This window comes from Amblyomma mixtum, chromosome 3 (genome assembly GCF_055824585.1).
Source record: "Amblyomma mixtum isolate Tamu chromosome 3, ASM5582458v1, whole genome shotgun sequence".
Classification (NCBI taxonomy): domain Eukaryota; kingdom Metazoa; phylum Arthropoda; class Arachnida; order Ixodida; family Ixodidae; genus Amblyomma; species Amblyomma mixtum.
This window is the reverse complement of record NC_143014.1, coordinates 107,427,081-107,441,166: the sequence shown is the minus strand read 5'-3', so window position 1 is coordinate 107,441,166 and position 14,086 is coordinate 107,427,081. Positions and strand designations below refer to the sequence as shown.

General features: G+C 44.3%; 1 protein-coding gene across 7 annotated transcripts in view; it reads left to right on the top strand.

Moving 5' to 3' along the window:
* The window catches only part of AP-1gamma (adaptor protein complex 1, gamma subunit), a 104,510-nt gene that overhangs the window by 55,395 nt on the left and 35,029 nt on the right, over positions 1 to 14,086 (top strand). For all 7 annotated transcript variants that reach the window (XM_089580593.1, XM_089580595.1, XM_089580597.1 and 4 more), the window contains 5 exons: positions 492 to 632; positions 4,170 to 4,224; positions 4,298 to 4,516; positions 10,056 to 10,183; positions 11,086 to 11,190. In XM_089580593.1, the coding sequence (XP_089436719.1) occupies positions 492 to 632; positions 4,170 to 4,224; positions 4,298 to 4,516; positions 10,056 to 10,183; positions 11,086 to 11,190 (648 nt within the window). The remainder of the gene's footprint in view (positions 1 to 491; positions 633 to 4,169; positions 4,225 to 4,297; positions 4,517 to 10,055; positions 10,184 to 11,085; positions 11,191 to 14,086) is intronic.

The window sequence follows — 14,086 nt, the reverse complement described above, 5'->3', positions numbered from 1 at the left end:
GTGATATCACTGAATAGTAATGAAACCGGAACTGCGGAATTGGGGTGAAAATTGTTTGGTTTGGTTTATTGGGGTTTAACGTCCCAAAGCTACTGAGGCTATGAGAGACGCCGTAGTGAAGGGCTCCGGAAATTTCTACCAGCTGGGGTTCTTTAACGTGCACTGACATCGCACAGCACACGGGCCTCTAGAATTTCGCCTTCAAGAATCTGGTTCCGCATGTAATACAAAGTGGAAATTTGACTTGCTAAATCCTGGAAAAAAAATCTTTTATTATACACGGGCTTTTACGGTATGTTTTGGTGATTTCGAAAGAAGGCCGTTGTTTTTACATGTGTCTGATACTGTGTAAAGTCACCTCACTACTGCATTCTGCTTGTAGACTGAACTTGGCAGAACTCATAGTGTGTGAATTTTTCAAAGCAGTTTTAAAAGTTTCCAATGCTTTTAAATACTGCTTGCTTGATGTCTTATTTACCTTTCTCTTTCAGGCGTGCACTGGAGCTGTGCTTTGCTCTTATCAACATGCAAAACATCCGAGCCATGACGAAAGAGCTGCTGGTGTTCTTGGAGAAGGCTGACCCCGAGTTCAAGGCCCTCTGTTCTTCAAACCTTTTCATTGCTGCAGAAATGTGAGTTTGAATGCCATTCCACTTGCTGTGGTTACTCATCTGTTTGCATATCACTGCTGCTTGACTAACTCGCTGCATCTACTTTTCTTGGCTGCATTTAAACGTTCAGCTTGGCAGTGATCAGTAGCACCATATCTAGTGTAATAGCTGTGGTAGCTCCTAGAAGCACAGTTATGAGGCTTTCATTTACCATGCTGTGTTTGCCGTATCACAGCATGCATTCAGTGCTTTTGTCAGGTGAGAGCAATATTTACGTTCTTGATTTTTAGCCAATACTAATGTGCATGACAACATGGAATGAGCCAGGTAGGTACATCATCATCATCAGCCTGACTACGCCCACTGCAGGGCAAAGGCCTCTCCCATGCCTCTCCAATTAACCCTGTCCTTAGTCGAAATTAATATGGAGTCCACCATTATGACGTCCCTCATAGCCTGTCGCTTTGGGATGTTGAACCCCATAAACCTCTGTTAACCTCCGGAGATGTGCTGGTGGAAAGCCAGCTTCCTGAGTTGTCCAGTGTTGCCTGAAGTTTGATCTATCAGATGTGACCGCTAATTTTGTATGATGTGGGCATATATTTTACTATACGTTCACATTGTAGCTTTACAGTGCCCAGAAATTATTCCATATAATATAATTGGGTTCGACTGTAGTACTTTCTGGTACAGGGAGAATGTTACTTATGACGCCTAGTGCAGCGCATGCACGCACGCATGTGCACATTATGTGGCACAGCACATCCAACTACAGAAAACAAAAGCACATGCACATAAACGTGTGCTGCTCGCATGACCTGTAGTCCACTGGGCCGAGCATGCCGACAGATGGCTCCTGGTGCCGAGAGTAAGAGCATGCCCGCAGCCTGCATGCAGTGGTAAAAAAATCTGGTTTATAATTAGTTAAATGGTGTAATGGTCATGAGCATTGTGTATAGAGCATACAGTTGTGATCATACTCGCAATTAATATCTGGTCTTCATATTGTAGAAGATCCTGACAGACAAAGTTAGTGTGTGCACACATGTCGTGTAGCACAGTCCACCGGTGGTTTGGTTGTATGAATAGCTATATACTATGATGACAGTAAGGTCAGTACAACCTATCAATCACAAAAAAGTTTGCAGACCCTCAGATGGTGTAATATAACGATTCACAAACCTATTCCATACCATTTTTGTATTTCCCACCCTTCCTGATTGGCTGAAATGACGCCATGCCCCACTTTTGTGCTTGGTTATTGGCTGAAGCCTAGGACGTGGCGTCACTCCAGCCAATGGTAAAGGACGGGAAATTCAAACATGGAATCGATTTGGGAAGGAATCGTTATACTATACCGACCCTGAGCTTGTGGTTAAGAGAGCCGTGCAACTGGCTACCACAATGCATATGAAAGTACATGCGTGACAAAATATTGTTTCAAGCCCTGGGACACTCATTACCAATGCCGGCACACTTCGCAGTGCCCTTTCCAATGATACAGAATCATGGTAATGGTACTGACCCGAACTACACGGGTTCGATCTCGGCCACGGAGGTCGAATTTCAATGGAGGCGAAATGCTGGAGGCCCGTGTACGGTTCAATATCAGTGCACGATAAAGAACCCTAGGTGGTCAAAATTTCTGGAGCCCTTCGCTATGGCGTCCCTCATAGCTTCAGCCGCTTTGGGACGCTAAACACCCATAGATCAAATCAAATCATTGTAATGGTACAGGGAACGAGTTTGTCAGTGCATCTAAAGCAAAAAAATTATACAATTTTAATAGGTACAGCTGTTCCATATGCTTATGTCTTAGTAGGCCATGTTAAATAACTTCAAAAATTTAACATTGCTTTGACTTCACCCTTTTACTGCATTCATGCTGTGGAATTTTGTGACATGAATGAAAAAAATAGTCTTATTGAGTAAGCATGTGTCCCCGCCATAGTAAACTTGGATATTATAAAAACTCGGATATAGTAAAGTAAAACTGCAGTCCCATTTTGCCTTCCATTGACGACTGTACATTTTTTTTTTTTTTTTTTTCATTTATAGAAAATATTTTTTTACAAGAAATGGCTATAGTAAATAGCGTCTGGTCATGGCGACATACTTCCTGCATGCAGAATGATGACATCGCTGCACGCGCGAAGTCAAGGATCGTGAGGCCAACGTTTGGAGGGAGGCAGATAGATATCGAAGACGATAAAACTGCACTTTTTTTGAGATGGCTTCACCATCAAGCTCAAAAGCTTGCGGAGAAGCACGATAAAGAACCTAGGGTTCTTTATCGTGCACTGATATCGAACAGTACACGGGCCTCCAGGATTTCGCCTCCATCGAAATTCAACCTAAATGGCCGGGATCGAACCCACGTAGTTCGGGTCAGCAGTACCATTACAATGAATCCGTATCGTTGGAAAGAGCACTGCGAAATCTTGTACGGCAAAGTGCGCGCCGTGCACTAAAGTGAAGTGTAGCTTGCTGTGAATGCTAAAGAAGGCTGCCAGCGTGGTTCACCGAGAAAGGAAAGCCAGTAAAAGTGTAATGATGAATAGAGAAAGGAAGAAAAGGGCGAACGTTCACAGCATGGCAGCAGCAGCACTATGGGGGTGGTTTTGGTGTGACGACGCCATGTTCATGCAAAGCTTTGGCTGTTACATTGAATCAGTATTCGTAGCCGGGTTGTATTCGTGCAAATGCGGTACATCTACAAAACTTAAACAAAATCGAAAACATGATAACATGAAATGTGACATGATCATCATCATCATCATCATGTGATAACTGAAAATAAATTATTATCACATAAAAGGTTGATAGGATCAGGATAGAGCATATTCCCAAGTGTTTGTTTTATAAGCCAACACTTTATATTTAGTAAGTAGCCAGAGAGCATCCTCAGAGCCATGTCATTACCAGCAACTGATATAGTAAAGGTCCTGATATAGTAAAAATCGTTTGCTCGTCCAAGTGGCTTTACTATAGAGGGGTTTTAACACCTCAATTTACTAGCAACAACAAACTTGGATGCATTACAGGCACAAATTTGTTGCTTTTCCAGTGTGATACACTCTTGGTTTTGATTTTTGAGGAGAGGAAATGATGCGGTAACTGTCGCGCCTATCTCGGTGGACACCCAAACCACGCCATAAGGGAAGGTATAAAGGAGGGAGTGAAAGAAGAAAGGAAGAAAGAGGGGCCGTAGTGGAGGTCTTCATCGTAGTTTTGACCACCCGGGGATCTTTAATATGCATCGACATCGCACAGCACATATACGCCTTTTGCGTTTCGCCTTCATCGAAATGTGGCCGTCGCGGTCGGGTTCGAACCCGGGTACTCCAGCTCAGTAGACGAACGCCTTAACCACTGAGCCACCGCGGCGGGTACTCGTGGGCCTCAACTTATTGTTGTGCTGTTTGTTTGCTGCTTGCTTACCCGAGAAATAGCTGTGTTGCCGAAATTACCATAGCCCCATTTATGAATTGGTATAAAGATCCAAACGCACTCTTGCTTGACTTTATTTCTTTTCTTTTTTTTTTCTTATCACTTCAGGTATTCGCCCTCGAAACGGTGGCACATTGACACCATGATCAAAGTTTTGACAACAGTGAGTAATTGATTTTCTTGGGCCCCTGAGAGTGCCGTGGCATAAGTTACTAAGAGTTTGTGTTCTTCCGCAGGCAGGAAACTACGTGCGGGATGACGTGGTAGGCAGCCTCATTCAGCTCATCTCAGAAACTAGTTCTCTTCACACATACACAGTGCAGCAGCTGTGGCGGCAAGTTTCCCTAGAAGACTTCTGTTCACGGCAGCCTCTTGCCCAAGTGGCTTGTTGGTGTCTGGGCGAGTTTGGGGACCTGCTCAACTCTCCTGAAGGGTCCGACGCAGATCCTGTCAATGTGAGTTCCTAGGCCTACTGTTTTCTGCTTGTGGCCAAGTGCTTGGTCAGCAGTACCAGCTGCAGTCGTGAAGCTAAGCATATTGGTGAACAAATTTGCCCCCATGAAATTGCATACTTGTGGCTGTAAGCAGTATGCAGAGTATTTTTGGGCTTGTAGCATTCTGTCTCTAGTGTGTCATTCTGGTACAAGAGGCCTCAATTAGGACTGAAAGTGGCCATTCCTTGGTTATAGTGGTTGGCATTATTGGTTCGTGAAGCTCATAGACAGCAACCCTATTCATTACCTTTGAAGTGTGCACTTTTGAGGCCATGCCAAAATCGTGTTTTATAATTGTAACTGTGCATGACTGCTCTAAATTGTTCTAGACTTTGTGATATTTATGTAGCAAGGGAACGTTTGGACGTTCTTTATTAATTGAAAATAAGTGCTTTTTAATTTTGATCACTCCTGTTCTTGGCAACCATATTTGAAAAGGAAATATGATGTACTGCATCTAAAAGCAGTTCATTTGCGAGCACCTTCATTTATGAACCTCTCCTCCTCCCCCCAAAAAATGCTTATAACTGCAATACAATAGACTCCCTTTAAGACTATCTTGAAGGGAGCAGATTTTTTTGCCTTGTCAGAAGTTTGTCTTCACAGAAGTGCCCCCATAAAAAAATCTGTAGCACATTATGCATGCCTAAAAATTTCTTACATGAAAACAGTGAATTTTACCTTGCAATGAAAGGATAATTGCAAATGGAACATACATGGCACTATGCATGAAGTGAGCTAAACCATGAGGGCATAAAACAGTCACAATGTCCTATTTGAAAACACCGGTGTGTTCTAGTTTTCTTCTTTTCACCGTCTCTCTCTTTTTCGGTCTCTCTCTTCCGCAGTTGCTGCTGTTTTTTGTTTTTTTTTCACTCCCGAGTTGACTTTTGAGGCTCAAAGTGCACTGAAGGTTCCCAGCTGGGTAGCTGTGCATCTCTCTTACCTTGCTCCTTTCACAGTCTAGCTATTATTAACTCCATGAGCAGGTGCACCATGTGCCTTTCCGTCCGTTGCAGGCAATGCCCATGCGGCGCCGATATCTGGCCTTCTCTACACCACAGTTATGCGTATTGTGATGCCATCAATTAAAACTTTGGCTGTTTAATCCCTGAGTGAAAAAGCAGGTCTACTCCGCGCCTACGCACCTTTTAGTGCACAGGTGGCAATGTGTGGCACATGACGCGTGCCCGATTCCAAGACTTGGCATATCTGCGCTGCGCCCAGGCGGGAGCAAAGGTGCCTTGCCTTTTCCACATCAACAAGAAAGCGCGCGCCCACAGGACAGCTTCTTTGCTCAACAATGCAAAGTTGTGTGGAAGCTGTCTTGTCTAGGTGCATTTTCTTGTGTGGAAACACAAGAAAATGCACCTAGACAATTTTTCTTTTGTTCGACAGTGTCGCGCTGACACTCCGCGAGTGCTGTTACATGGGGTCGCCATGGTTTACGGTCACTGCGAAAATTTGTCTTTACCGAATCATGTGCGAAGCTGTTCGTCTTAAGCGGATTTTTTTTTTTACATTGAATCCTGTGGGGAGCTAACCAATCTGATTTGTTCATCTTATCCAAGAATTCGTTTTAACCGAGTTCATCTTAATGAGATTCTACTGTAATGTGGTAGTTTCATCATGTTGTACACACTTAACTGTGCCAAAAAAAAAAAAAAGTGTGGTTTAATCCATGTTACACCTGGACTACCCTGCTGCAGGATTGCAGTTGTTTTGTGCCATGCGTGCGTACACATTGAGTGTTGTCAGTTGCAGGCCCTTTAACCTTTTAAACACCACACTATGAAGCATTTTTAGAAGAAGAAAATTCCGATTGACATTTTACATATGCTTTCTAAAATAACCACGAAAAATTTTTTGCCACATTTAAATAACTAAGCATGATTTTCTGCGTATTCCATTTTTGGAACATTGACGTTTCTCATATACAGACTGCTAATGTCGATTGGAACAGCTTTTCTGTGCAGTGTGAATTTCTTCCTGGTATCTGAATACAACCTTATAGCTGCCAGCAATATCTTCGCAAATTATAGAGAGCAAATTATAGAAAAAACCACTACGCTTGAATAATGTTTTGTTTCACAGGGTGATCTGTATCCCATTCAGCATATCAGAAGCCATTGGAGGCAGGAAAGCATTTCTTGTGCAATGGCTTTTGCAGAATACAGTAAAAGCTCGTTAATTCGACACTGATGGGACCGCAAAAATTGTCGAATTATCCGAATGTCGAAATATCGAATGAACAACAAAAAACAATGTTTGCCGCAACAGGACGTACCTTTATTTTGCAAAGAAATCTGTTATCGTCGTCTGCTTTTTCGAGCGAATTTGAGCGACTACGATAGCTCTAACAGCTGCCAGGTGCTCCGCGGCACACGCACAGTCAGGGATTCGTTCACAGAAGTCCTCCCGCACGGACAAGGCTTCTGCAGCTTCTTCCACCGTGCACTCCGGCATTTGGGACAACTCCTCACAATCGTCACCTTCCGACGAATCGTCGTTGTCAGCGCCTATCACTCCTTCAATTATTTCATCCTCGGTCAGCTGACAGCACACAAAGGCGAGGCGCGCAGGCACTGCACGTTACCCACTCGAAAGCAGCGCAGTAAACACGCTGACAAAGCGCGCAATTACCAAAAAAGGCGCTGCCTTACGTTTAAATAACCGCGATCGTAGCAGCAAGACCACGTAGAAACGATGACACACGCCAAAACGAGACTTGCTGTCGATAGGGTTAAGCGGACGACACCAACACGACTGCTGCGACGCAACAAAGCACAATGAAAGACACCAGCTGCTTCGGCCGCCCTAACCTCGCTTCCCTCACCCTCTCTCACGCTGCTGATGACAATGACCATACGGATGGCCTATCAGCCGTACAGTAGCGCCGTTCGTAGAGTGTTTTTTTCTTTTTGCTCTTGGAGCACCGGCTTGGTGGACTGCGGAGTGAAGTCGAATTAACTGACGCACGGCAAAATTTGTACGAATTAACGGGAGTTTCGCCCCATAAACTCCTATGTATAATTGTCGGGACCTCGTGTGCGCGTCGAATTATCCGATTTTCCGAATTAACGAGCTTTCACTGTAGCTATTGTATGTACATCTCGTGACGATCCAAGTGTGGCTTAGTTTCGTGATCACATCACCACCCTCTGTACCGTAAAAACCCGCTTATAATACGAGGTTTATTTTCCAAATTTTAGCATATCAGATTTCTACCTTGTATTATATACGGATCCAAACAATTTTCAATCGAAGTCCAAGTGAGACCAGCAGGTTTTCCAAGGGCCGCTTGTCGTGCCACTCCGCTTGTCTTACCCGGGAGTGGCCCCGAGAGGCCGTTCCACTTGTGCGCTCCCGTCTGAGTGTTTCGTGCATGCACACAAGCGCTCCCACTTGCTTGCTGAGCGCAACGGGCGCATAAATCCATTCTCCGAGCGCTATCACCATCATGCTTTCAGCGAGAGGAGGCACTACCCAGCGGTGGCGTAGGTCGGTAGTTTCGATTTTGACGCCACTTCAGTATGCAGACCTGACATCGTGACGCCAAGGACGAGCACGACGACAATGACGATCGCACCTCTAATGACATCCGAACCGCAAAAGCAGCACTCAGCTGCTTTTAAAAAGAAAATAATCGCAGCTGTCAAAAGCATCGGAATCTTGTCAAGCGCTGCTACATTGTCTGTATGAGGTAGGGAGAGCCTCCATTTACTGCCGCCGGACATAGGCCTCTCCAACCATGCTGTGTATTTGGATTGCAGACGCTTGGGCCAGCATTGCCAAGGAGCTCGCCGGTTGTTATTTCAGGAAATGCGGGATATCTAATGCGCTCGATGGTTCCGGTACACCAGGCGATGACGATCACCAAAGCTCTGACTGACACTTCTGAAGCGTGCATGCTAGCGCGTATACTAGAACTGGTCTGTGCATACTCGCGGCGCAGGGCGCAAATGGGTGCATGCGTGGCATGGCGCCTGTGTACCGGCACCTGCCGCTTGGGCTGCGTGCGTCGTATCAAGCGTGCCGGTGCGCACAAATAATCTGAGGACGTTCGGCTTCCGCGACTTCCGGTACGCCTTTGAGCTTACTGCCCTTCCTTACTCACATTTTTTTTCCGTTTTTGCTATCCCCAAATTACACCTTGTATTATATGCGGGTCCATATTATTCGCAGGTTTTTACGGTACATGCCTTGCAGGGCCTTCACCTTCTTTATGTGGGGTGCACACTAGGGGGAAAAGGGAGGGGGGGTCTTGATCACACCCTGCATGCACCCTGGCTCTTCTCATTTCGTGCAATCTTTGCAGTCGTTGGGTGGGACTCGTGGTTTTGAAGACACCCTAAATGCTTCAAAACCCCTCTCAGACAGCACACAGAACTGGGAGGTGAGAGCCCGATGACCTGCGGTGGGTCCAGCATCCATAGCATGTGCTTTGGACACTGGCCACAAACACAGTTTCCGATAAAATCTGCAGATCTGAGCCCACACAATTGATACACAAAATGGGAAAGCATTTCAGACGATTGCGCGAGGAGGGAGGCTCTGAGGAAGTAATATTGTCTGTGCTTAAATTTTGCTATTGCCAAACACCAATGTTCCAAAAATGAAACATTTGCATTAAACTCACTGCCAGTGAAAGACACACAGGCTTTAGTTTTTTAGTTTCCTTTCATAAATCGCCAACTATTTGTCATTACTTTTGTCCTGTTTTGTTGATATCAACATTTTTTTTCCTGCGGTGTGGATCCGTGAATACTTGGCTGTGACGGAGGCCCAAAACATGTTCGTTTACCAGTAATAATATATTATAATTGTGATGTTTTCCACAGTCATCATGCTCTGTACAAAAACAAAGTTTTCAGGGAAAGGTATGTTCTGAAGGACAATAAAAAAAAAATTGAGTTTCATATGTTCCACTTTTGGAACATTAGCAGGTGGTGTAACTGGCAAGTGCATATTTAGATGCATGATTCTGACATATTCATTCTGGGCAAGGAGTCCATAGATGCTGCTTATTTTCTTGGGAACATCAAAGCAAACCTAACTGCTTCTGCTAACTAACTGCTTCTGCCTGTGAAAACTAATATGAACTCTGTCTAAATAAGTCCAGTTTTTGGTTGTTTGCAACAGGTGGTGGGAATCATTGAATGCGCGGCATGGAAACTTGAAAGTGTTGCAAGTTGCCCTCCATGCCACACCCTGCTTCAAGACATGCCACACACACAAAAAAACAAAAACATGAAGAGCAAAATAATGTGATTTTGAGGTGTCATAATACACAGTCATGACTGTCAAGGAAGTACTGATTGGGTTTTGTTTGTTCTGTATAAGAAATGTTCTGCTCATTTTTGGCAAAAAACTCTTCATGGTGTGGTAGGCAGGGGGAAAAAAAACTTAAGGGTTAATGAGGTAGTAACCTGGTTCTGGCATTGCTTGTTGTTTGCACATTTGTTTCATTTCAGCATTATTTCACTTGGCTTCTTTTCAGGTTACTGAAGATGAAATTGTGGACTTTTATGAGAAGATGTTGAGCAACAATCAAGTGCAGCTTGTGACAAAGGAGTATGCAGTTACATCACTAATGAAATTAAGTGTGCGGTTTGCATCGTCTGCACCGTGAGTTTTGTTTTCATCTGTGCCTGTTCTGTTGCCTGTGGTCAACACTATCAGCTACAGCATTTACCTCGTTATATGCATTTGTGTATTCGTTTATAATTTAAACATCATGCTTTAACTTCACTACCGCGCCATAGGCCATCGTTCACATTTGAACAATTCAAAGCACCCGCGCAAAAAGCTCGCTCCGGAGTGTCGTAGACATGCAGCACCATCTAGTTTGTGTGCTCAACTGTTCCTTTGATTGTAGTGGTGGTTTCAGTGTTTTGACATGAGGGGCGCCATGAAAAATGAAACTTTGAACAGTCGCAGCAATGTCAACAGGCGAATATGGTGTGCACGTCGTCGCACACTCCTCGGAAATGAAATCCTATACCAAGCAAAGCACTTTGGCCGCTTCCTGTGCCGTTTTGTATGACGAAAGCAGTGATGAGGAGTCAGACAACGATGTACAAACATCAGATTTTAGTTCCGACAGCGAGACTTAACTGCAGGGGTCTGGAACGTCAGCGCATACTCACACTCAAACCCTGAGCCACCTCCATACAGTACTGCGTGTTCTGTATGCGGTCTTCTATGGTTCAAATACCACAGCAGCTGCACTCAAAAACTGCATTACCGAGAGGCATAATCGTTGGCCAATTTTTTCATGCTAGAAAGTTTTAAGTCATACTGTAAATTGAGTTTCACTTCTACAGATAGTTTTGCTTTGTATCAAATTCAACATTATTATTGACGTTTTTCTCTTCTTTTCTGCTTGCTACTCTGACTCTCGTTACCAGGTTTACAATATATTCTTAGCAGCTTTATGCAGTTGAACAAAGGGTTGTCTTTGCTATTGACTTGTTGAATGTACCTTGTTTCTTTTTAAATTGCCTGTCAAATCTTTCTCCCTTTTGCAGGCGGATCAAGAAAGTGGTGGATGCTTTTGGTGGTAACATGAATGTTGAGCTGCAACAGCGCTCTATTGAGTTCTCTTCACTGTTCTCCAAGTTTGACCACCTCAGGTTTGTGGAACCGTGTGAACTGAGCGTAGATCAAGTTACATGATGGTGTTTTCAATACCATTATTTCTCTAAATAGAGTAAAACCTCATTAATTCATACTTCAAGGGAGTAGAAAAATTGTCCAAATTATCCAAATGATGAATTAGGAATGGCCTCCCCCAAAACTACCAAGAATCGGTTGGTTGAAAGTAAAATTTATTTGGCAAAAACTTGGGCAATGGTCATCTCTTGTTGAGATGAAAAACACTGCGATTCATCACGGTCTCGTCAAATGCTTTTAATTTGTGCATGCTATCGGTAGTGTCAGAAGCAGAACTGCTCTATAATGGTAAGGGTCTCTGCGGCTTTTTTCAATGTGCAACATGGTAATGCTGGAAGTTCTTCGCATGTGGCTTCGTATGTCGAGAAGCTTCACCACACATGCAGTGAACAGCCCAAGACGAGTGCGAAGTTTCGGCTCGATGGAAGAGTGGAAATAGCACGTACATGAAGAGGAGGGAAGTGTGCGTTGGTGCCAGAACGGCAAGGAGCCTTTGACAGACAACAAAAAAAGATCATCCACCAGGCAATCATGGTTCTAAACGATGCTCGGCTCAGCTTGCTGGCTGATACAAGGCGATAACTGCTGTCACCGCGGGCTGGTGGTGAAACTCCGGAAACAAAACTGCGCTGCCACACTCTCTCTTTCTGTTGGCATATTGACGGGGCCTGTAGGTTGTCAGCACATCTGCCACTGCATGCACCTCAGAGGGGTGAAGGAAGCATTTCGATGTGCATTTTAAGCATGACAACAAATATTTGGACAATCACTTGTCGAGCAGGTCATACCTCGACACAGCACCACTTCAATAGCTCGGTCAAATTAGGCAATCCCAACCCCGGAGCATCCGAATAAATCAGCTTTTGACACCATGGACTCGTACAGTCGAACCTAGGTGATGCGAACATCGTTGACACGGATTTGTGAAATTCCCCAGCTGGAGTGCATTGTGTAGATTACGGGATTTTGGATGTTCTGAATTCTCTTCGCTGCCACTGCAGATGATGCGAACGCGCGAGCCACAACCGCACCCTCCAGCACTAAGCACTGCCCGTATATCGCCTACATAGTGATCGCTAATCGTGCAGTGCGCACCGCGAGCAGTGAGCGTCGCTGCGCGGCCTGCACATTGCCGATGTCGCAATCTCTTGTCGCGAAGTGCGCACCACGAGCATTGAGCTGTGACTGCACAGTCGTCAATAAAACCCTCCAGCTGTAAACCTGCGAATCTGTGTGAATGCATTTTTCATGCTTCTGCATACGAATTTTGTTTGTTTGGATGATGCAAAATTTTTCACGACCTCCTGATATTTGCATAACCGAGATTCTACTCTACTGGCATTTTTGAATTAACAGGGTTCGAATTAAAGAGGTTTTACTGTATCATCTTAAGGTGCCACGGTATCATTGCCATCTTTCTTAGCTAGTCAGCTGCTGTAGTTGGATGCAACTTGTCTGCACTGAAGCTCTGCCCACAATCAGGACTGCCAGCCAAGGTTCCTCCCTGACGAAAAGTAGACCATTGTAAAAGCTTTACTTGTTACTTAAAACAAGAAACCAATCACGAGTCAGAATTATAAGCTTGAGAATTTTGGTGCCTCAGGCTGGTTTGATGCAGTCAGAATCAGACTAAATGTCTGATTATGTAATTGGTCAGCGGAGTAATACAGGATGCCGCAGGCCGTGGCCAGTGTTACCAACTGCTGTTTTTTTTTTTTTTTTTTCATGTTGTATCCTACCATAGACGCAATAAGGGTAATATAGGAAGCCACTTTTATTGTATTTCTCATGAATGCTTTTCCAGCTTTTTCCTTTTTCTTTCTTATTCCTTAACTGATCTGCCCTTAATATCTTGTACTTGTTGTATGATTCTTACTTAGTACTTTTTAGAATTACTTTCTTGTCTGCGTGTACCCTTAATGACTACAGTAGTTCCTAGTGCAGTTTTGAACTTGTGGCGTGAATGTCGGCTGTTGGAAAAGTGGGATTGAGTGCCTTGTTACATTGATTACATAGATTGCAGAAGAAAGAGGGTAAGAGGATTGTTTAGCTGTGGAAAAAATAAAAGTGCAGGGTGTGCACACTTGTGTATTTTCTGCGAAGTGCTCGTTGAACAGCCTATGGTAAAGCCAATGTATGCCTTCCTGCTGTGAAGCTTGTAGCTTTAGGCAGATTGTCTTGCACATGTAGAACTTTGACATCGACTTAGACAAGTGCAGCATTATTGAAGCATTATCGACACTGGAACTAGCTCACACTTGAGAGGCTTTTCTGTAATCATGGAACATCCAGATTAGTGAGGTAGACCTCTGCTATAAAACACACATGCAGTTAGTTGAGTATAGTAAGGTGAAATTTTGGTTCCAATTTGCCTTCCTAGTGGACAACTGTACATTTGTGTTTATAGTGAAGACATAATGAAGAAATCGTTGTAGTCGAGAGCATTTGGCTATGGCCGTGTACTTTCCGTGGAATGGTGACATCGCAATGCGTGCAGTCTAGGAAATCTTGATGTAACAGACATGTAACGGCGTAATCGCAAGACCAGCAGCTGGACACAAATAAATACGAAAGGTGATAAAACAGTGAGTTTTTGATATGGCTTAACCACCAAACACGAGAGTTGCAAGGAGAAACTTTTCAGGGCTCTCGGTGCTGTGAGGCAAAGCGCGCAGTGCACACGGAAGAAGAAAAAAACCTAAAAGCTGGCTATGAACATGGAAAGAAGGTGGTGTGGGCCGCCAAGGAAGGGAAGGCAGTAAAAGAACAGTGAGAAGTAGGGAAGGGAAAAAGGGGGCGAATGGTTGCAGTGTGGGCAGCACAAAGCAGCAGTGGGAAGAAGTGAAACTGGTGCAG